This window comes from Maniola jurtina, chromosome 7, assembly GCF_905333055.1.
Source record: "Maniola jurtina chromosome 7, ilManJurt1.1, whole genome shotgun sequence".
NCBI classification, from domain to species: domain Eukaryota; kingdom Metazoa; phylum Arthropoda; class Insecta; order Lepidoptera; family Nymphalidae; genus Maniola; species Maniola jurtina.
The window spans coordinates 8,718,350-8,743,092 of NC_060035.1; the positions used below are offsets into that span (position 1 = coordinate 8,718,350).

At 38.6% G+C, this 24,743-nt stretch overlaps 1 protein-coding gene across 1 annotated transcript; it reads left to right on the forward strand.

The window, feature by feature from the left end:
* Positions 1-362: 362 nt before the first annotated feature.
* LOC123867181 (dual specificity protein phosphatase Mpk3) lies at positions 363-24,613 on the forward strand. The gene is made up of 6 exons (XM_045909109.1): positions 363-923; positions 12,566-12,656; positions 21,673-21,853; positions 22,644-22,782; positions 23,357-23,592; positions 24,327-24,613. The coding sequence occupies exons 1-6, from the start codon at positions 557-559 to the stop codon at positions 24,468-24,470; spliced, it is 1,158 nt and encodes a 385-aa protein (XP_045765065.1). The 5' UTR covers positions 363-556; the 3' UTR covers positions 24,471-24,613.
* The last annotated feature ends 130 nt before the right edge of the window (positions 24,614-24,743 follow it).

Genomic DNA, 24,743 nt, shown 5'->3' on the forward strand with positions numbered 1-24,743 from the left:
TAAATAAAACTTACTCGACTTTCAACATTGACATTTTCAAGATATTCCTTAATTTTGAGAAGATTTTATTTGCTGGCAGCCTTTGTGCTACAACTGCGCCGGGCGCCCCCCTGTCAATGTCACTCAAGTGCCAACCGTAGTGATTATATTCTCTTTGGTGCTAACTGCCGAGAGAGCCACAAGAGAAAAATAAAAATGAATGAAGAGAACCTTGTCGAACTGTAACTACAGACACAGGCATGACACAGGTCTATAGAATTTTCAGTTTGATCGTTCTCTCAATCACTCTCAATGATTAACTCAGTGTGGAGTGTGGACATGAAATCCGTGTTGTGTGTTTAGTTCACAGACCACGAATTGGTTTAGTTTACGGATGGGTTATTTTTATTAGAACTGTTTTTATAAATCACTTTGTTTAATCATACTCCTATCTGTTCTTAAAAATGTTAGTGTTATTATATCCCTTATTTGTGTGATCGATAGTAATAGTGAAGGAAGTGCAACAGGCGAAAAAGCTCCTAGTGTAAACAGAGGAGTAAATTATTGTGAACACAAAATGCCTACGGATTCAGAATGCGATTCTGACTTGGTGTCGAAAGAGTGGCTTTTGGCCAAGTTGCGTTCGGATGAGAGGGATATGATTCTTATAGATTGTCGAGGGTCCAATGAGTATTCAGTTTCCCATATACGATCCGCCGTCAACTTTTCGATTCCGAGTATCATGTTGCGGAGATTGGCCGCAGGGAAGATTGAGTTGGCTTCAACGGTGCAGTGTAAGGAGCTTAAAGCGCGGATAACGCATTGTTGCTCTCGGGGCATGTTCGTGCTGTACAGCGACGGAGCCCCTCGAGAGCCTGACTCTGTGCACGGCATCCTGCTGAAGCGCCTCAAGCAAGATGGCGTACAGGTCGTCTGCCTTGAAGGTAATCATTCCTATCTGCATGATTATTCATATCATCTAGGTACTTGTTTTAAATCACATTTACTGCTGAACCCAGATAAAGGACATTAAGTAACCAAACATAAGAAAATATAGTTATAATTCCTAAAGAGTAACTAGTATAATGCTTCTTTATTTATCAAAGACTGGTTTCTCAACAAGAAATGAAGCATAGGAAATGCCTAGTTGAATGTACACAAAGCTGCGGATAAATCACATAAGCTCCTATAAAAAGGGAAAAGATAAGACTATTTGTTTTGTAGACTGATATTGCCAGTCCTAGAAGTCTTTAATCCATCATTCTTTCATCCAATGGATATCTATTAGACAATAGGATTTGTCATCAGATTTACCAAGTCACAACTACCACATCTAGCAATTACCATCATGACACATATCTAGATATAGATAGCAAACTGTACTGTCTCAGGGACATCTAGCAAATAAGCATTGGATCCTATATTAGTAAAAATTTAAGTAACAGCACTAATGGCCGACAGTGGATAAAGGATATTATTCTTCTTTGTCTTCTATTCATACACAAAAACTTACAACTGCCTCAATAACCAATAATAATAATTTTGATGATACAGTAAACTTCTTGCGTAATTGTAAACCTAGTCTTTGATTTCTTAAGAGTCCCAATCACGGTGGCGACAACTCATTGGTAGGTATAGTGCCGTTTCCACAGATGAAGGAAATTACATTATCTGTGCGTGGCATCCTTTCCCTCTAACCGCACCTCACCCGAGAGAGACCGGGTGAATGAATATGGATATACAAGATTTCTTAGTCAAAAACGGCAAAGATTCAAATTGACGCGACATTTGGAATAATGCCTATTTTTCCCAAAAGAAAAGACATTTGAAATTATTATAAAGTGTGACATGACATTGTTAATTTTTCAATTTTTTAGTTTCTCATATATTTATGCACGAAGTTGCCTCAAAATTTGCCCTAGAATGGAGATTTTTCAAGATTCATAACTTTCAAAATAAATATAATTTGACTTAATTTATTATTTTAGAGCATAGCTGATAATGGAGGGATAAATCAATATGTGGTTTAGTTATACATCTAGAATAACAAATAATAGAATAATAGCCATAATAAATATTTTGTATTGAGAAGTGCGTAAGAAGGGCCACCTTAAGGTTTTTTTCTAAAACTTTCTTTTACATTTTCCTGATTTTGTCCTTTGTGGTTCGGTATATTACATAATAAAAAGTAGACATTATTATTTCGTTCAGTATTCCCCGCATTTGGAGGGGTATCCTCTTTTAGTACCAATAATAATAATCAGTGAAAACCTTAATTTATCTATCTGGGAGGCTATTTTTCGACCAACTTGCGTCTGTAAATGTTAGAATTTTATGTAATTTTAACTTCCATTTTTAACCCCCGACCCAAAAAGAGGGTTGTTATAAGTTTGACGTGTGTATATGTGTATCTGTGTATCTGTCTGTGGCATCATAGCTCCTAAACTAATGAACCGATTTTAATTTTAATTAATTTTGACTTATTTAATAAAAATTAGTAAGTATGATATCTCTCCTTTGATTCCATCTCCAATCTCTGACCTTTAGCAAGTCTCAACAAATAGGTATCCGCCCCTCTTTTGCGATTAAAGGTCCAATGCGGGGCGAGTCTATTGGAGTAAATTTTGAAGAATCCTTTTATAGGTATGTACGTATTAGACTGGCGTGACTCTATTATTTGTTTCTCTTTATATTTTAAATGTCAGCTTGGAAGAATTTATATTTAGAATTTTACTTTATTTTTGAAATTTCTGATTTGCAAGTGAAAAATTTATCTATGACTACTTACTATTTTTTAGGGTTTCTGTTGTAGGAATTAGAAATACCAAATTTTTTATTCAACTACTACTTATTAGTGAATTTCAAAAACATTTGTAAAAGTTTATTTGAATTAAAATCTATTCTATTCATCGATACTATTTATAAATATTATACCTACTCGTAAGAAGGTAAAGTTTGTAAGATTGTTTGTAGGAAGTAATCTCTGAAACTATTGAACTGTTTTGGCATGCATGTATGTATGCTAAGAAATTGCAAACTTTTCTCCTGTATGAAAGAAAGGCTTTGTTAACACAAAGATTTTTCCGTTTATCATTGGTCCACTGAAACATGCCACTATTACCTTCTACTGTGAGAGAGCTTTAATTGATTTCTTAAATTATTTTTTTGATAGAAGGAAACTACCTAATAGCTTTATGAACGATAATTTTTTCAACTCATCTTTGATTTTAATACATCAAGTATAATATTATAATTTTATAGTCAGTAGCCTACGGATTATATTACGTTTCAATAACTATGCCATTCATTCATGTACCTATCCTAAGATCTTTTGAATAAATGTATTTTTATTAGTTGGTCCTAAAAGTAATGCCGGAGGTCGCAAGTCGAGGCATCCGCTGCTCCAAACGTGGGAGAGGAAGTCTGCTACTTATTGTGCTCCTCAATGCGAGACGATAGATTATGATCACCGCGCTAAGTCGAACGCGCTCGTTTACGTTTCCGTCTATGGCATATTTTATGAGCTATTAAATTATACAGAGCTCTACATCCTGACATATACCTAACTGTGTTGTAAATAAAATGTAATGAATATTTACAATGTGATTATTGCTAAATAGAAACCGGCATGATTTCACTATCATAGTAATATGTAAAGCTATTATGTATGCAATTCTAGATGGGTAGTCCCTGCGATTACGTTCGTGTTTTTATCAATCCTGTGGGAACACTTTGATTTGACGGGATAAAAAGTCGTTCTATGTCCGCCTCGGGGTGCGTGCTATCACCTGTGCCAAGCGTCAAATCGGGTAAACGGATAGGCCACGAAAAGCTACCTAATATACCAAAACACAGGTAGTTAGACTAAATGCGATTATATGTATAAAAGATTTTTTTATTTATTAATGCTGGTAAAATCTACGTTGAACGAAGTCGTGGCCAAAAGCTAGATTCATCGAAATCACGAACGTTAGACCCAATGTTGGCCCAGTTTTAGGCCGTTTTGCTTGATGTTCAGATTGATTCATTGAGCCCAACGTCCGAATAAAATATAAAACGTAATTTGACATCTGATTAAGTATAAGCACACATTTAGTTTTCTAGCTCCTGATTATTATTATAATCATCCTTTTGTTTTAAGTATTTGATTGTTTTGGTTGTTACAATTTAAATGTTGATTATATAGAGTGGTAGGATGAGGCAGAGTCAGTGAACAATGATTAAGAAGCCGGCGACTTAGTTCCGTTGATACTGGTATCTGCATTATTATCAACTATCCGACGGCGCCATTATAGCACTGAAATGACTCTTCCTTTAAATTACTCCGCCATTCGCCATGCTGCTTGAGTTTTTCGCAAAAAAAAAGAGTTACATTCAGATTTAAGTTTCGCAGTTCGTTCGGATAAAATCATTCCATGAAAAAAACGGTGTACCAAATGGCGCTTATCTAAAATCTTATTCAATGCAAAAATAGTTTAAACCATTTGCAGGCGATTTTGCATTTTTTTTCTGCTAGCTATCATGGTAAAGCTGGTAATGTACGTAATGGATGCGATTGTCTTGGCCAGATTCAACTAAGAATCATCGTTCCTTATATTTTTAACACCTCGATTTATTTTTGTTTCAACTCTTTGAACATGTAGAGTTATTCTAAATTTCCCTTCTCTCGTTTCTTAGAAGTTCAATCTAAAGCAATGACGTCAATCTGATATATGTATTCCGAGAACCCAAGTTTATTTTTGGCTCATACAATTACTTACCAATTATTATTATTATTATCGGAATTGTTAGCTTTCTTGTAAAGTTCCAAAGGTAAAATGTAGTCCGCTGAGAAGTTTACTTAATCTTAGATTTAATTAATTAAACTTTGTTTCTATTTACAGCTGATAGGATTCTTAATGTAAACTAATAATCTGAACATTTGAAGTTCGAGTGAATATAATTGACCTCTATTTTTCAACGCATAAAGCGAATCGCTCAAGCTCAGGCAATATTATTTATATCGCGCCCATCATTCCTTCAAATTGGCTTAAATTGTTCCAGCTAACTTGGCTTGATTAGTGTTTATTTAAGACTAAAAAGTACTAACTGCCACTTGTGCTCTTGTATTTTACAGAACTAGACCGCTACGTAGGTATACCTACTGCCAGCAATTGTTGTTACGGGTGTCATTTAAGGCTATCGTTGTCAACGATCCCCCGTCGAATTCCTACGTATGATATTATTGTTCTTATCTCTATCTGCCCTGGTTCGTGCATTCTCGGTTCCTAGATCGGTACATTTGTGATAACCAATTGAAATTGCTGTGATTGGCTGAATTTACCATGTTCTTGCTGCGACAGTGAGTTTGAGCCACTAGCGGAACAATGTTAGCCGGTCAGAAATGATTGCAATTAGTCAACCTGTTTGACGTCCGTGTTCTGTTTTCGATTACAAAAAAGAAAAAATTGTTGTTGCAATCATCAATTTTAGCAAATAGTGAAAGAGAGTCGGCCAATCAGAGGTCACAACTACCGTCACACTTTCTGTCACACTATGGCAGTAGGCATACCGAGTAATGAAAACAATTTTTAAATTCTGTCTAGGAAGTAGTAGGGTTGCCACCTGCCTCTTTTTGATTTACAGGCTACCACCATCAAAAATACGGGGTTTAGATTTGAAGAAATTTGAAAATTTGAAGTATTTAAAGAAATAGGCGGTGGTTCTCTCTGAAATGCATGGAAAGCCTATTTAGATATTTTAGTTTATTTGTAAGTTTTGTATTTTTTCTCCGTATGTTGCCGTGTCTTGATTGGTGAACTGTGTTTACAATGTGGTTTTAAATAAAAGATTTATTTATTTAAATAGCTTTTAAAAACTCTTAAGTTTTGTAAAGCAAAATGTTATACATTTCATGCATACAATCTTTTCATTTTAACTTAAAATTACATTTAATTTGTAATTCCACCTTCACAGTATCAATACTATGGCCGTAGCCAGGAATCGATTGCGGGAGAGGTTTTATCAGGGCCGGAACTGAATCCTGTCATGAGGAAAAAAACATTCGCTCAACTTTATGGGCTAATTACCTGGTTAGTGGAATTTCGCCTTTCAATTTGTCAGTGAGATAAAATACAACAATAAAAAAGCGCGAGCGCAGTGAGCGTAAGTGTTTTTGGTTCAATACAGAAAAAATTAAAGTGAAAGGGAAACGAGTTTAGCCATAGCAAGATTATATTTTTAAAGCTTCCTATCCATACTAATATTACGAATACGACAGTATATCTATTTGCCTATCTACCCTTTCACGGCCCATCTTCTTTACCAAAATTTTGGTACTTACTATTCAGAGGTAACTTGCATCCCAGACATTTTTTTTTAGGCGGCTTTTTAGCCCGGAAAATCCCCCACGGAATTTTTTAAAATCTAAATTCATGCAAACGAAATTGCGGAGTTTACACCAAGTAATACAAATTCAAAGCGCGAGTGAAGTGAGCGCGAAATGTTTGATATATTTCCAAAAAAAATTGGTAAGCAAATGCAAGAAATAGTGTATGTATTATTTTAGGCTTAGGTTTTTGACGGATTCCCAGGCGCAGTCGCCATTTCTAAATTTCTGGTCTGATGGGAGGCTTCGGTCATGGCTAGTTATATGGTTACTATGGCCCTAACGGCCAAGAAATTAGACTGCATCATCACTTACCACTAGAAAAGATTAAAGTCACGGGCTAACTTGTATAAAAAAAGGCTTACATCCTCAAACCAAGCCCCGCTGCCTTGGCTACGACCATGATCAATATCGAGTGGGTTTCGGCTACGCATTGCCGCAAAAGGAAAATATTCTTTCTACTGGACATAACGTCAGTGTTTGATTTCGCCAGCCAGGTTTCTGTATCCCGAAATACGGGGTAAACAGTAAAATACGGGGCCTCTGGCAACCCTACTCGGAAATCACTGTCACATTCAAGTTAATGTCAAATATTTTGTTTTCAATTACAGAAAGCTGCATCAATCATTATTACAATATTTTCTTTGTTGTGATTGGCTGAATTTTTGAGTTTGAGCCAATAAACAGACTGTTTGCCAATTAAACGTCATAACAATATAAATGCCAGAAAGTTTAACCAAATAAAACAAACTTAATGAGAACCTAGTGAGAATGCAAACGGCACACAATTTATAATACATATTATGTTAGTCGTATATAATAGATATTATAGTAGTCGTTCACTTTGGTAATAGTCAGATTGTCATCATATATTTAAAAGCTACTATAAGATAATAGATAAGGTACTTATTTCCTTATATTTTTATTGTATGGCAGCGCGCGGTTTTAAATTATAAATTGCACGTCCTGTCCTTTTCTGTAATACATTTTTTTTTCAATATCTACCGCTTTATCTCATAGCAAGAGTCCGTAAGACATAATACAGTGAAAATAGGCAAAATATACAATTTTTGCAGTTTCCACGTCAGTACCTGTCGAATTTTTCTAACAGTGTAAGCAGCAGAGCTGAGTTTACCATCAAGTGTTGATATGTGGGTGTTCCATAGAAGCTTTGCATCTAACATTATACCGAGAAACACGGGGTTCTCCTTTATTTTCAACATATGATTATTTATCAATGAACTTATGTCATTTAAGGTCCTGGTATTGGGCAGTGTGAATTCAACACACTTAGATTTCTTTGCATTTGGAAGTAAATTGTTAGCAATAAATCAGAGAGTGACCTGTGATATGGCATTACATATAGTATACATTGTCAAAAATTATAATATTAAAGCTGTGCGTATTGCGTGAGGAATAGGTTGCAAGAGAGTTGCAACTTGCAGGGTTTGATGCATGCGCTATTGCCAGCAAACATGTGACATATTTTTATCTACAGGCAACGTCTGAGTAGGTAACGCATACGTCTAACGCAAGTTGAAATGTACCAGTGTATTTAGTTAGACCTATCGACAAGTTTGGAGTTGGGTGCAGTCTGAATGTGGCCCGTGTGTTTAGACTGTCAGTTTCTGTCAGTTTCACGTGTCGTCCCCCGCACTTCACCACCCCGCTTGCACAAATCGAGACAGCACGAAATTTTCAAGATTTCTGGGTGTAATTTCTGGTTTTCGTAGTTCCCACACAATTATAACAATATAAAATATATAACGATAATTTTTTTACTACATAATATTCATTAAATTTTCAGGTCTGTGGTTTTTCCAAATTTCATTAAATTGCTCCATTGTCTAGAAAAACGAGCACAAAGTTGGGCCTTTTTTTAAAGAAAAATACAAATCTTTGAGCCCCTGTAATTTTAAAACTACATATTATTAGAAAACTCTAAAACACCACAGACACAGATATTAGTTTCTAGACTATGTCTGCAAAATTTCACGGACTTTGGTTGCTTAATATTCAAATGAAATGGGAACTACGATTGTATGGAGTAAGTGACGGAGAGAGTCCTGTTAAACTGTGGTCCAATCATTAACAGGGCTCTCTCCGTCAGTTACTCCCCATAATCCTAGTTCCAATTTTAAGCAACCTAAGTCCATGAAATTTTGCAGACATATTCTAGAAACTAATATAATATAATAGGTGTTTTAGATTTTTCTAAAAATATGAAGTTTTAAAATTACAGGGGCTCAAAGATCTGTATGTGAATTTTTAAGACCGCGTAACTTTGAAAGCGAATATTTGAACAGAAATCTGGAAAACCACAGGCATAGATATTAGTTTCTGAATATGTCTGTAAAATTTCATGGACTTTGGTTGCTTGATATTCAAATGAAATTGGAACTACGTTTGTATTGTACGCTCTAAAGGGGTGCCGGGTGTGTGTCGGTGAGCGCCGGCACAGACGAAATCCATACTTGTATAGTTTCTTTAACTTGTAAATAACTACAAACTTGACATTGGCCAATCTTTGTAAAGCCAGACGAGAGAGAAAAAAGAAGTGTGTGTTTTGCCTTATGAAAGATAGCTGTTCACGACGTTTTATTTAGCTGGTCAAGTTTCAATTGTGATCAATAGATGAGGTGCCTGTTCCAATTCCGTTTTCGGCGTTAGATCTGCAGTTCGCCTATCGGATCATATCCATAAGTAAAGATCTCTGTTAGAAATGCCCTCGGGTAAGAATATTTTCGCGATGTAATAAAATTTGTTATTACTTATAGGTAGCGATTCAACAAAACGAGTACCTATTTGAAATTTTGTGTAGTCCATACATTTTTCGCGGTAACTACAGAGGATGATTTGTAATTTAATTAAGCAAACGTAGGTACTTAGCAAGTAGAAAGTAGGCAAGCATCTGCTTGTAAATAAAAACACAACCCGCTCTTTTTTCGCCTACGATATTTGTGGTGGAACAGAGACTTGTAATTTGCTTAAATGAAGTAATTAGGCAAACTGTTCGTGGGGCAAATAAATTATAGTATCTTTTGTCCGATTAATGCTGGTCCATGGTCGTGGGTAGTGGCTAACGGCTAGCAGCTAGTGGGAAGGCAAGGTTGCGTTAGCGTGGAGGGCGCGGGCCAAGGCCTGCGCACCTGCCGCCCACGCGCGCTCCTCGCCCGCCCGTCCCCGCCCGCCCACGGCCGCTGTAACACCCCGGACGAAAAGCAATTATCTCATGTGTGGTCATATTTTCGGAAAACATTTACTATTTATCCGTACTACTTAGTATTATATGGGGGCTTCTATTGTTGAATATTAATAATGTCATTTTTAGGGTTCCGTACCTACCTCAAAAGGAAAAAATCAACCCTTATAGGATCCCTTTGTTGCCTGTCTGTCTGTCAGTCTGTCCGTCTGTCGTGTCTGACAAGAAAACCGTTGTGTCTAAAAAAAAAAGAAAGTAGGTAAGTCTTATAGCACAAGTAAATCAAAAAATCCGTGAATTTGTGGTTACATCACAAAAAAAACATTAAAATGTGTTTGTTCATGAACAAATAATTCGTATTTTCAATTTTCAAAGTAAGTTTTATGCATAACAGTTTTTGATTTATCGTGCAAAATATCGAAAAAATATCCAAGTACGGAACCCTCGTTGCTGCGCGAGTCTGACTCTCACTTGGCCGGTTTTTTTAAAACAAACAAACTCAACGAAATTTGTAATAGGGAAGACCGCCTTCGCACCTTTCTGAATAGTTTCTTCTGTATCTTGTATCTGTTCTATCCTCATCCTCTATGTATCTGTTCCATCTAGGATTTCAGGATTCATAGCTCTAGGATTTCAATTATGCGATGATGATGAAACGATCACGTTTTTGCTATGGGGGTGTAACGGGTTAAACCATTTGATTCAGCCACCGAGAAGCAAACATAAAGGTCTCCTTGGTAGCGAGGACGCGCGGGGGCGGCGGCTGGTGGCGCGCGGGGAGGGTGGTACGGCGTTCATTGAGCGCAGCAGATGAATGGGCTGCGATGACTCACCAGATCGATGCGAATCCTCCTCCCCCACTCGCACCAGTGCCGCGTGGCATGGCCGCCTCTGATTTCGAGGCCCCGAAGTCGCGCGGCTGCGTGCTGCGCCTGCGCGGCGCGATCAACCTGCAACTCCTCCCCGTCACATTATTTGAATCCCAACTACGGAAGGCTATGCGTGTCTGTCGGTTCAACCAGTTGCCTTGTATTTGCCAAACTTCGCATTCGATTGCAATAAATGAGGTATCATTGGCGTCGTAAGTCGTAAACTTCTGTCTGATGAACAAAATTGCAATAGGCCATTATTAAAATTATATCAACAAATTCTTATGATTTGTTTCAAAATAGTTTTAGGTGATTAAAAGTTCGATTGGTAGGTACCCACCTACTCGTACCTGCACTGCAGGTTCGTTACATTTTGTAGTACATTTGTTTTCTGTCTGTTATGAAGTAGGTAGGTACGTTAAAAATTTTCGTACTTTTTAACATCAGTGCTATAAAGAAAATAAGCATGCAATCATCATAATATTTACTGATTTTTGTGGTGCATTGCCAGACACTGTATGGTGGCAACCTCCTGCCAGACACCATTAAACTTTAATATCTGCCTATGTCTTGGGTGTCTGGCAATGCATCACGTGATTTCTAATACTATTCCGAAGAAAATAAAAAAAGTTGGACTTTATACTTTGACGAAAAATTTTAAGTATAAATTAACCTCACAAGCTTTCTCTCTATGATGAAATAGGCGTGATATCATCATATTGTTAATACCTTAAGGAAGTTCAACTGGGCTTCGCATAGTTAGTGATGAAAAAGGACTTCTAATTACGTAATAATTACACGAAGAAGTGTATTAGTTAATAAAAATTTACTTTCCTGGCTCTTTACTTTCGACACTATAGAAACCTCATACCTGCCTTGCTCTAATCGAGAATTGCAGGCATTTACAATTTTCGGCTATCCAGCGATACCTCAATAGCGCGTTGATGTTGGATAAATGCGATGAGCGTAATGATTAAAGAGAGCAATATTACCATGACAATGGCGGTGCTAGCACGAACGGCAGGAAACAACCAACAGGCGAGCGAGGCCTGCGCCCACACAGGAAATGTCAGCTATACCGACTCGCAGTCGGCCCTGCCTGCACATTTAACGACGCGCATTTGAAGCTCATCCAACACAATCGATTATTATTAATTTGAACGTGATCATACTTCAAATGTCCTCATCATTCGTTTCCTCTTCGTTTCTTAGTACCTTCTACCCAACGCAATGTTAATATTGTTATTGAAAAAACTTGGCGGTTGCTCTTTAAAAAAAATCAATTAACAAAATTATCTAAATATACAAAAGGAAAAAGTGACTTACTGACTGATCTATCAACGCACTGCTAACAAGTGTAAATTAAAAATTTATAACACCCCCGACAAGTGAAAGTTACAGCTTAACTAGAAAAGAGCTGATAACTTTCAAACGGCTGAACCGGCTGAACCGATTTTCTTGGACTATCCCGCGCCTACGATCGAAAGTATCTGAGTTTTCCAAAACATCATTTTCAAATAAATAATTATGTATGTGGCAACGTCCATCTTGACAGCTTGACATTTGTCAATTGACATAATATTATGAACCTAACGGTTATCTAACCTTCTTTTCTACAAGAAAACTAGAAAAGAGCTGATAACTTTTAAACGGCTGAACCAATTTTTTTGGATTATAGCTAAGAACACTCTCGATCAAGCCACCTTTCAAACAAAAAAAGTAAATTAAAATCGGTTCATTCGTTTAGGCGCTACGATGCCACAGACAGATACACAGATACACAGATACACAGACACACAGATACACACGTCAAACTTATAACACCCCTCTTTTTGGGTCGGGGGTTAAAAATACTCGATGGATAGGGCTGAAATATGCCATGCAGATAGCTATTATGGCGCAGACATCCGTTTAGAAAGGATTTTTGTAAATTCAACCCCTAAGGGTGTAAGATCGGGGTTTGAATGGGTTCTCTACGAGGGTGAAGTGAAGAAGTGAAGGGTACGCAGGCATAAGCTAGTGCGATATAAGTAAATTAGTACTTAATTCCTCGAACAGTGTCCTGCTAAGAGAGTTTGCTGGCCTGTGTCTTTGGATCCTTAATAAAATAATTTCCAAGATGTCACAATATAATTGAATTGTCAACAGGAGACTTCGCAGAGTTCCGCCGCGCGTTCCCCGAGTGGTGCAGCGAAGCCAGTGCGCAGCATGTGCCTCATCTGCCGCTCATGGGACTACGGTAAGACAACACTGAATCTTTCTAATATTATATACTTACTAGCCGATGCCCGCGACTCCGTCCGCGTGGATCTAAATTTTTCGAAATCCCGAGGGAATTTCCGGGATAAAAAGTAACCTATGTGCTAATCCAGGATATTATCTATCTCCCATTCCTTTCAGCCAAATCAGTCTAGATTTTGCGTGAAGGAGTAACAAACATACACCCATACACACAAACTTTCGCCTTTATAATATTAGACTGAAGAAGAGCGAGAGTTCACCCACAAAGGCCACAACCTGACTGGTGTAAGGCGATTGTTGTGCATGTTGTCTAAGACGAGTTATTTCGATAGTGCCAGTGTAACACCTAACCTAGTCTACACCCAAATGTAGATTTATCACTCATTAATAAGTAGGTTCTAACGGAAATTTTAAAACAGGTCATGATGAAGACAGGATCGTTCACTGTTCTTGCACAGATTGTTGGTCTCGTATAAATCCGGTTTAGATACTCGTTTGTAGTCTTTCCGTAATACTAATCAGGTACTGCACTGATGGACAACTTGTGAGTTTCAGTGTATTAATGGTATCTACCTAGGCAGAAGTACTACTACCAGTTGAATATAAATATTGTTAACTAGCTGATGCCGTGACTTCGTCTGCTTGGATTTAGGTTTTTCAAAATCCCGTGGAAACTTTTTGATTTTCCGGGATAAAAAGTAGCCTATGTTCTAATCCAGGATATTATCTATCTCCATTCTAAACAGCCAAATCGGCCCAGTAGTTTTTGCGTGAAAGAGTAACAAACACACACACACGCACACACGCACAAACAAACTTTCGCCCTTATAATATTAGTGTGATGCGACATTGTGTTTGTTTATTGGTTTGTCCTTCAATCACAACGCAACAGATCAACGTGATTTTTGCGTGGGTATAGTTTAAGACCTGGAGAGTGGCATAGGCTACTTTTTATCCCGGAAAATCAAACAGTTCCCACGGTATTTTTAAAAACCTAAATCCGCGAAGATCATCTAGCTAGCTAACTAGCTGCGCCAGCGACTTGATACATAATCATCAATCAACCACCATGAACCTCAAATAATTTTATATTTCATTAACAATAATTATTATAACTAACAATCACTTTAATAAACACTATGACATATACTATTCACAACTTTACAAAAATATAATAATTTATTTTTAATAACTATAACAATTCAATAAATTGAAGAAGTTAACATGATTAAAATTCTTAGGCATTACATTTGATTAAGACTATCACAAGTTAAAGACTGAGAACCTCAAGGGGCACAGCTAATTACACTCAATAAGTGATTTATAATTTTATAAATGGAATAATTTTAAGTATTATTTTTATTAGTACCATGTAGTTACTTTGTATTGTTAACATTACATTGAAGTCGGTGTAGTTGTTTTGTATATCTTATGCTTAAATAACTAACATATTATGCCTGTTTGTTGATATCCATTTTCAGTGAAAATATAATAAGAGGAAATGAACCACTTTAAAGTTGGTAACACGAACGAGAAATAACGTTTTATTAGATTGAGGTTTCTTAGTCTACGCCATCGGTTAAAGTAGCAGTAATTGCTTATGTGCACCCAAACCTGCTATAGACTCGTGTTACTGTTTAGCTGATCGGCTTGGTGTCTAATTATTACGGCGAACGAGAAAAACCCGCACGCGTGGGAAAATGATTTCATGCGCGTGAGAGTTTTTCCTCGATTCCATTATAGATTCAGAAAAAGCTACTCGGCGACCGAACGAACCCGCATCGTCACGCCTGGATGCACATGCTATAGGTTGCTAGCCTGGAACGACCTTGCTGGCGCTTTTAATTATTTATTATTCTTTTGACATGTTTTGAACGAAACATAAACGTTGATGAATAATATAATAATTATGGTCTCTTCTCAACGGGCGGCGCAGTGGTTTCATAAAAACGGTGCCATAACAGGATGTATTGCTATTTGCTAATAGGTTTACACATACCGTTTACGTATCATTTGTAACTAAATAACAGATTTAATAACTTATACAGATTAATTACATCATTTTGACGTCGAGAGCATACTTCTGGAATTTATTTTATTTTTATTCATCGTCACATTTGCGTCTTGTGAATGGGTTGATCCCAGTCACGCTCACTTACCATCTGAAGCGACTAGGGTTCCGCTATTTTGTACACGGGCGTGAGAGTAAGTAATATAGGATAACAATAATTAGAACCGCTAGCTTTTACAAGTAGAATTTCTTAACAGCCTTAATATCGAGTTAATATTAAACAGAGCGATTGCTTCTGAGTGGACGCCGTTATCAGTTAGAATCAACCTCAAAACGTGGTAGCAACTACTATTGGTAGTATATCAATTTATGGTAATAAATAATAATAAACATATTGTTATTAGAGATTCGACTACAGAGTAACTACTAAACTGCGATGTGAAATCCCGATTTAAGAAGGAAAGGGAAGTAAAATAAATTAAAAACAATAAAATCCATCCTATCGATGAAAATAAAATTAATGGCAGTGTGCACTATTCATCTCATGATTGTTGCCAACTACTACATAAACGTAACTACATAGATACGAGTAACTTAGTACCAGGGTAAGCTAACTGCAAACTTTATATTTTTTGTACCTAATGAAGACCGTGCAATGTTCATATAACTCCCGATGTTAGTCATGGTATGTTTGTATTAGGTAGTGAACTATATTTAATTGCTTCCAATAATAATACGCCGAACTGGCTACTTCCAGTAATAAATTGTTTAACACTGTGGTTTCACTGAAGGTCATCACACAATTCATTATACCTACTTGACTGCGCCAATGTCAAATAGTTCATTCACAAGTTGAGTGTAAAATACAATACATATACATAATGTAGTTTTCAGTGAATAGTGTGTTTGTTTGCTCACTTAGTTATTTCTACTAGGTGACTGTGAGATTCTAATATGTAATAGAGATATGTACTTATTTCAAGTTAGGTATAGGCGTACTAACAGATTTGTCACAAGTCATATCTGAACTATGTAAGTAAATAACTGCTGCACGAAGGTTATAACTCGTAACAATAAAATATGATGGTTAATTAAGTCATTCACAATCACATCAGATTGGTGCTTGTGAGGCCGCTACACCCGCCGTCGCCTCATTAAATGAGGTGTGCGCGGTTAGCTAACCGAGTTATATAGCATTGCGTTAGAGAAACGCAAGTTGCGCCTTCAATGGCGTCCGCTCCATTCATGTATTGGCCTGACTGTGTACGCGGAAGTGGAACCGTTCGCATTCAGTTTTTCGCTTCTCAAGGCAAAATCGCGCTTGTTTTCAGTTCATTTATGGGCGGTAATGGTATGCCAGCGCAAGAATTGCAATCTTGAGTTTCTTTTTATCAATGAACTGCCGTTGACGTCACCGAATGATTTAATTCCTTTTTTTCAGTTTTATTCGTAAATAACCAACTATTTTCATGCTTTTGATCTGTTTTCCACCCACGAGATTACGGCATCGTTTTGCTTCTATAAATAGCCAAAGGCATGTCTACCAAAATGTTGTCGGTACTCTGTACCTGAACGCCTACGCGCCTACGCCATTACGTGGATTTTTTTACTTGAGAGTTAAAGAATTACAATTAAGGATGGTCGTATTGAAATAACAAACTCATTTCGGCAGCTTCCACTGCAACTGGTTTCTGGCATAAACGCGCAACTCGCCAGATCGCAATCACACCTGATCGGGCGAAGATAAAACGCGTATGCCCAGAAGATGCCTATTTGTTTTGAAGATCGGAGGAGCGTAGGAGTCAGTAAACACAAGTCTCGGAAAAGTGTTCCGATACTGTAAGGAAAGAACGCAGTGTTTTGTACGCGTAGAGTATTTATCAACGATATAATTTACCATTTAGACTAGGTAGGTACCCAACGAATAAAGATATAAAAGCAGATTACTATTTAAAAGGCTTCTCTATTGAGCGATAAAGAATAATTTTACTGTAGCCGCCTGTCGCCATATCTCAAAAGGTCAGCTTTGGAGATGGTTCAGTTTTTGTTCTCAAGAGTTATAAGTTGAAAAGCGAGTTGATGATCGTCCTCACGATTATTTTCTGGATTTATCAAACAGACAGGGTCCAGTTTAAGAAATGAGTTCTAGTATCGACTATTCTCACAAATTAGTCGATACTAGAATTCATTTCTTAAACTGGACCCTTTCAAGTAAAGATTTTTATATAAACCTGTGAGGATGATACTGCCATTGTCGCAATTAAAATACTATAAGTCTACGTTGTCGTATTAGTTTACAAATTGCGAAAAACCAAATTAAATTTGAATTTCGCGGGCAGGCCCGTCTCATGCCCCTTAACTACGAGTATAATATTTAGCTGTGGTCGTAGTTAGTAATAATGAAGGCTAAAATTGAGCGCGCTAGTTTAGACTTCAGAAGATGCCTATATTCGCTTTTTATACGCAATAGCATACATTTTGTTCTGGTCATAGAGATCGTTGGTTCTGGTTCCTTAACAATTTACAACAAGTAGGTAGGTAGGTAGGTACTAATTTTATAAATAGGAAAGATATATTTGTTTGTTAACTCTAGAACCACTGAACCGATTTTAATAATTCTTTCACTATTAGAAAGCTACATTATGCAGAAATATTCTGTACGTACGTTTACCTTAGTCCACCCAAGCGCAGCCGGGCGGATCAGCTAGTTGCAAAAAAAAAAACGGGGTAAAATGGCTTCACAATAAATTAACAACACAAAATATTACACCTAACTTTCCAAAGGTTACTGAACTATTCGGTCTTATTGTTTTTATCCAGTTCGTTCGTAAATGACTTCAAGGTCGTCGTACCATGTGTGTTCGACGTTCATTCATTAGTTTGGAAACTGGTGATTCGACGGTTATGGAACAAACTTGTAAAGTGAGCGATGCTCCATATAAAAAAACTTATCTGGCTTGTCAAATATCAATTAGTCTTGTTTCAAATCAAATCATTTACTTGCTGATTTAGGTAGGTATATAAATTAGGTTTTAATATTACAATTGTTTGTTTCGAGTTGCAATCTGCCATAACATGTGTTTTTTATTTAATCTAGAATCTAGAATCTAGAAACCTAATAGGTACCCTATCTATTCTTTTTTTAATGAATACAACCGGCCAAGTGCAAGTTAGACTCGCACACCAAGGGTTCCGTAGTTGGGCATTTTCGATATTTTTCACGATAACGCCCACGATAAAATTGCGCCAATGGCAGTATCATCCTCACAGGTTTCTATGAAAATCTTTACTTGAAAGGGTTCAGTTTAAGAAATTAGTTATAAGTAGTACCGACTAATTTGTGAGTAGCTCATGTAAAACTCATAATTTTGACTAATTTCTTAAACTGAACACTTTAAAGTAAAGATTTTTATGTAATCCTGTGAAAATGATACTGCCATTGTCGGAATTATAAGCCTACTTTGTTGTATTATTTTATAAATTGCGAAAAACCAAATTAATTTTTTATTTCGTGGGCAGACCCGTCTCATGCACCTAAATAAGAAAAGTGGTTTTTATGCATGAGTGCGGCCTATCCTGGGTTGGATTGAATTTCTAGGTAATTCAATTCAATATTCAAATGCAGTAAGTTATAATTTTTAAGTATATCTTGCGCGAGCCCGACGTAACGAGCGACGCCCAGGATGACATTTTAAACATAGTACAAACGACCAACTCAGTCCTTTGTCCGGCCAACTTAACTCGTTAAAGTCCAGACAGGACGCGAACCAGTAAGTCAGCCATTAAAAAAGCGCCTCTTGCAGGCGGTCATTGGCTGCGGGTCGGCGGTCCGCATTCCTGTGCGCGAGCGCAACGCACGCAACTGCTCGCCCACATGCACCGCCCTGTAGCCTACTCGACGTTAGCCGACTGGATTGTGACAGTTTCTAACTCGCACTGGCCCCGGCCATTTCACCAGCTATCCATACTCGGCCGCTTTACAGCCGGCACTGACGCATATAGAACTCGTTCATTAATAACGCGGCCGGCCGTGTCACGGCTTCCGGCGGCTCCGCACTCGCCTTCATTCAAATACAAATTGGATTCGTAATTCGTATGCAGTACCTAGTTGTCATTTCATTACACAATGCTATAGATGACGCGATATTATATCGCTCGATCTCGCAACCTACGTGGTATCCGAAGGCGAGGAGCGTTTATTTATATGGTATGAATAAACAGGTGAGGTCGCAAAAAACTGGTTCTCTCGCCTACATTAAAATCGAACGAAATAGCTCTGTTGTCATTATCGGATCAGTTAGAATGGCGTGGTGCGTGGGCGAGCTCCCCTGAATGGACGTGTCGGGCGCGCCCACGCGCGGCCGCGACCCACGCTCGCTGTGGCGTCGCGCGTCGCTAGTAGGTACAATGCATGATGCAGCCTACACCTACCGCGGTTCGTTTTTAGGGTTCCATACCCTAAAGGTAAAATGAATCTCTATCAATGTCACTCTACTTTCTGTCTGCCTGTCCGCGTGTCACCGATCTCTAGCTTGTAGACGAAATGAGTAACAAACCTGAAATTTTGGTATTTGGTGTAGAAAGTTGACCCAAAACCGAATATTGAATTAGAAATTCAACTTAAATCATTTTTCAGGGGGATGTGGGGTTCCCATGCATGAAAAAGGAGCTGGAATGTTTTTGCTTACCCCCATTGCATTGGGGTGTCATTGTCTCAATCTCATTGAGTACGAATATACATAAATACTTTTCTTTTTTTATCTTATAATTATAAAATAAAGAAATAAAGGGGCGTCAAAGTTGTAAGTTTTAGACTATTTTTGCGATGGGATTTATCATGGATTTATCTGAAAAAGTAGGAATATAAAATTTCGGTATATTATGTATACCTATTGTATTTAAACAACAAATACCTACTGAAAAAAACGATTCATAAAGTAGTTTGTAAGCTGTGGCCGAAACATACCTAACTATGTATGGAACCGTAAAAGAGCGAGACCAGACTCGCACTTGGCTGTTTTTTAGAGTTCAAAAGGAAAAAGGAACCCTTATATATGATCACTTTGTTGTCTGGCTATCAGTCGTGTCTGTCAAGAAACCTATTCGGTACTTCCCGTTGGCCTAGCTAGAATCATGTGGCAGGTAACAATGTCTTATAGCACAAGTAAAGGAAAAAATCCGAAAACTGTGGTTCCATCAAAAAAAAAAAAATTGTGTTCCCGATACAGACTAAATCACATCAAGATGGTGCTGTCCTGCATTAACTTGTAACTTTTATTATACTGGTTAGAGATTTCTTGTACGATGGTGTGGAATCCATTGTGTGCGAGTCCGACTCACTCTTGACCAGTTTTTTAAAATTAATATTCCTAAAGCCGTTGACTTACAGGTACCTATTATTAGTTTATTATTATGTGAAAAAAAAAAAAACATCTCGACGGATGACGGACGGATTCATAGAATGGAATTTTCATAAATCACAATACTTTAACAATACAACACTAATAATTTTAGACAGCTAAATCCACGCGGGCAAAGCTGCGGGCATCAGCTAGTAATGAATAGTGTCATTAGTGAAGAAGAAGGATTTTATAATAACTTCCTTTATAATTAGGTAATATTGTGGCAGTTTTCAATACAAATGAATGGCGTCGAGACTATTGAGAGGGCAAACCCGGGGAAATTTCGCGTGGGAGCAGACGCGTTGGCGTCGCGAAGGCCCGGGGTTGAGGGGCGCAGTGCGAGAGGGTGTCGGAGTAAGGCCACGCTGTGTGGGCGGCCATTGATCCAGGGGGCAGGTGAATGGTGAGCCTCACCCCAGCGAGCAGCCCCGCGGGGCGCGATCGATCACCGTCCACCCGCCCCGACCCCGGCGGGCGGGCCTCGGATCTCGGTGGCTTACAACCTTTATATATATTATATTGTATATTCTATATCCTATTTTTTTATTCAATTACAATCTTGCAAAACACGATCTTACCTGTTGGTAATTATTGATGAATTCTGAGATGGAACCCTATTTGAAACCTTGGTTATAAAAGACTAGCGACTCGCCTCAGCTTAGCACAGGTAGCTTATAACAATTTTCTTAGGGAACTCATTTAAAAAAAAATATAGTCTTAAAAAAACATTTTCAAAATCGGTTCATTAGATCCAGAGACTATTTCCTACGAACAAACTTACAAACTTTACCTCTTAATATTATTATAATAAGTATAAAAGATTGTATTATTAATTAATTATTTACCTAGCCGAACTATGCTTGGCATAGTTTTAATTAAACTGTACCAAAATGACGGATGCCTGTGGGAAGTCTGCATCATTCTTCCTCAAAACCTCAAAAAGAAAAGAAAAATGGAACCCTTATATGACCCTTATATACTTTGTTGTCTATGTTTCTGTCTGTTGTGTCAGTCAAGAAAACCTATAGGGTACTTCCCGTTGACTTGGCATCATGAAATTTGGCAGGTAGGTAGGTCTTATAGCACAAGTAAATGAAAACTCCGAAAACCGTGAATTTGTGGTTACCTACATTACAAAAAAAGGTGTTCATGAACAAATAATTAGTATTTTCAATTTTCAAAGTTATATAACTATACTAAATGGGGTATCATATGAAAGTGCTTTACCTGTATATTCTAAAACAGATTTTATTAATTTTATGCTTAGGTAATAGTTTTTAATTTATCGTGCAAATTGACGGAAAAAGTACGGAACCCTCGGTGCGCGAGTCTGACTCGCACTTGGCCGGTTTTTTAAATTAAAAAGGTATGTGCTTGACTGCAATCACGCCAGATAGGAGGTCATGATGCAGCCTGAAAGGGCTACTCATTTTTATTTTGAAGGTCTCAATTATGTAACTGGCTGGGAAAACAGAAGCCGGAAGCCTATTCCATATTATAGCAGTACGTATTAGAAACGAGGAAGCGAATCGCTCCGTACGAGTCCGTAGGATTTCGATTAAGGAGGAACACTAATAGGTATATTAATTGAACATTTCCAGGTCCCTCCGTATATCGGGGTCCGGCTGCGACGACGCGCTGTCGTCGGGCTCGTCGTCGGAGTGCGAGGACGCGCACGCGCACGCGCAGCAGGAGTTCCCCATCGAGATCCTGCCCAACCTCTACCTCGGCAACTCCACCAACAGCGAGGACTGCGAGGCGCTTGCCAGGCACAATATCAAGGTGCACAACTATCTTTATTACAGACTAGCTTGATGCCCGCGATTTAGGGTTTTAAACATGCTGTGGGAACACTGATTTTTACACTGATAAAAAGTAGCCTATGTTACTCTCCAGGTCTTTACACTTTATATGAACAAAATCAATATGGCGGATGTTACAGTCAAAAAATTAGAATTTTTAGTGGCCCCACTGTACTAAACTATGCTGTCTAGTTAAAAGCCTACTGTTTACTAAGCTATTACACTGATCGCGAGCAATTTACTCTTATCAATTGAGGAGTTCTGTTCTCTATCTCCGAAGATATTCTTCAAATTTATATGGGACCATCTGCAAAGTACATATACCCTTTCAAACATAATAATAATTTGCTAAATCGAGCCAGGAGTCTTTGAGTAATCGGGGACATACATAAAAAATAATAATTACTATAAAAAAGATTCCGACGAATTGAGAACCTCCTCCTTTTTGAAGTCGGTTAAAATATGTAAAGTGCCAGAAAAATAATTTTACTATATTTAAGCACTCATTAAGAATATAATCAGGGTTTTGTTTTGAACTTTATCTCTATTTTTATTCTCTATCTATTTATCTTTATCTATTTATCTTTATTTTTTTAACTTATATAGTTTACCAATTTCAATGGTATGTCAACTTTGACATACCATTGAAATTGATAAATCTGAGTTCAAGTTGACCAAAAAGCTGTACTCCATTGTTTGTGATGGCTCTATTGGAGTATTTGATTTCAACTTTGAACTTGTGACCTAACATTATTTTCTCCCAATTCCAGTATGTGCTGAACGTGACGCCGGATTTGCCCAACACATTCGAGGCGGAAGGTTGCGGCATCAACTATCTGAAGATCCCTATTGCTGACCACTGGAGTCAAAATCTCGCTGTACATTTTCCACAGGCCATTCGTTTTATCGGTTAGTCGATATTTTAATCACTTGCCATCTTACCAATTATTTCAATATGGTTAATTTTACAGAATTTCTCGCTATTTAAAATTTCTCTACAGTAAAATGTAAGTGCCAGTAGGGTCAGTAGTCAGTACCACTTTGATTTGTTGACATTGACAGAACATGAAGCATAAAATCAGAGTTAAATGAATCTCAAGGTGATTGTTTTAAGGTTTGAATTTGTCCATACATCTACTCCAGCGTTACAAGTGGATACATCGTAAATAAATGATTTTAAGCTACTAAGCTAAGACATAATATAATGTAAATAGCGGGTACGTTACGTACCATCACGGGTAAAGGCGTCCGGCTTACGTGAAAAGAACAATAAAGTGGATAGTTCCTTGTTACCCGTGGAATTTCACCTTACGCAGCACCACAGTTCCGTGGTGACCACGATGTACTTACATTAATAAATATTACAATAGTAAATAAAAAAAATACTGAAAAAATCACTTGAAAGCAATCACGTTTAGGTCAATTTTATTGTGACTAGTATTTGCATTTTGTATGAACGATGTGTGGTGGGTGTGGTGCGCAGAGGAGGCGATGGCGGCGCGCTGCGGCGTGCTGGTGCACTGCGTGGCGGGCGTGTCGCGCTCGGTGACGGTGACGCTGGCCTACCTCATGCAGCGCCACCGCCTCAGCCTGCGCGACGCCTTCGAGCTGGTGCGCAGCCGCAAGACCGACATCGCGCCCAACTTCCACTTCATGCGCCAGCTGCACTCCTTCGAGCGCGACCTCGGCCTGCACGAGCGCAGCGCCAGCCTGCCCAAGGTCTGCCTCGCCGTCTGACCAGCGTACGTCACGGGACTGCGTCTGTTCTCATTCCGATCGACTCGACGCGTGTACTTTATCACTGTACGATGTTTACGAAAACCGCAGAAAAGTCCTGTAACGTATGCTACGCTTTTATTCCTATTTCTAAGATTCGAAAGAACCTAATTAATACAAAAGAGAATTCTGTTAACAGTTAAGTTTCTTACCCCTATTAAATGCTCTTAGAATTTGAGAATGCATAGGCTTGTAATGACTTTCAGATAGTTACAATCTCATCCATGACCCCTTAAGTAGAGTCTAGACATTGGAGGCGCATAGTAATATTTCCTTCTGACCAAACTTCCAATCTCAGCAGAGACACGTGATCTAGGCAGGAAATATTAAACTGCACAAAAAGAAATGCAGTGCATATTTCGTTACTCTTAGACAGAGATAAGGCATAAGACCAACATCTTCACGTGCTCTATGAGGCACGGGGTTGGCTCAACTCCAGACGCTAATGAGAATTTCTAGACAGAAAAACCCAATAACTTTTTTACCTAGTCGGACTCGAACCCGTGGCCTCATGATCAGTAGCCCGACAAGCTAGCCACTAGATCTACCTGGTCCTAACAATATGCGACTTTGCGACGTTACAAATGGAAACATTTTGCGACCTTAAGCTTGCTGAGACGTCGTAGGATAGAATCGGCTTATGGTGCGCCGCAGTGTAGTAAAGGCTCCCGTGGCAGGTGCTGGAGGCGCTGGGCGTGCGCGGCGCGGGCGCGGCGCCGGCGTGCGGCTGCGCGGCGCGCGCCTGCGCGCTGTGCGGCGTGTCGCCCGACTCCGGCATCGAGTTCGACCGCTGGAGCGCCGCGCGAGACACGCCGCAATGACAGTTCTTTTCGCCCGCCGCCTCGCGCGCCCCGCGCTGAGCGCGCCCGCCCCGCCCGCACCGCGCGCCCACCGCGGATTCCGATGTATGTACAAAAGTCGAAGGTGTGTTAGTACAAAATACGCGTGATATTCCGTAGAATATAGTGTCGATCGGTTGGATGGACTCATGGACGTCACGTAGTGTCGACAGGCGTCGCGGATGGCGCGATCGGGCGCGTCGGCACGTCGCCTAGCATAGTGGTTCACGCACGCCGAGACTGTCGCCCTCGACG

Coding starts and splice junctions, on each gene's coding strand:
- LOC123867181 (XM_045909109.1), top strand. CDS start 557: ATGCCTACGGATTCAGAATGCGATTCTGACTTGGTGTCGAAAGAGTGG. Junction 12,657..21,672: donor CTGCCGCTCATGGGACTACG/GTAAGACAACAC, acceptor GAACATTTCCAG/GTCCCTCCGTATATCGGGGT. Junction 23,593..24,326: donor GCAGCGCCAGCCTGCCCAAG/GTCTGCCTCGCC, acceptor CTCCCGTGGCAG/GTGCTGGAGGCGCTGGGCGT.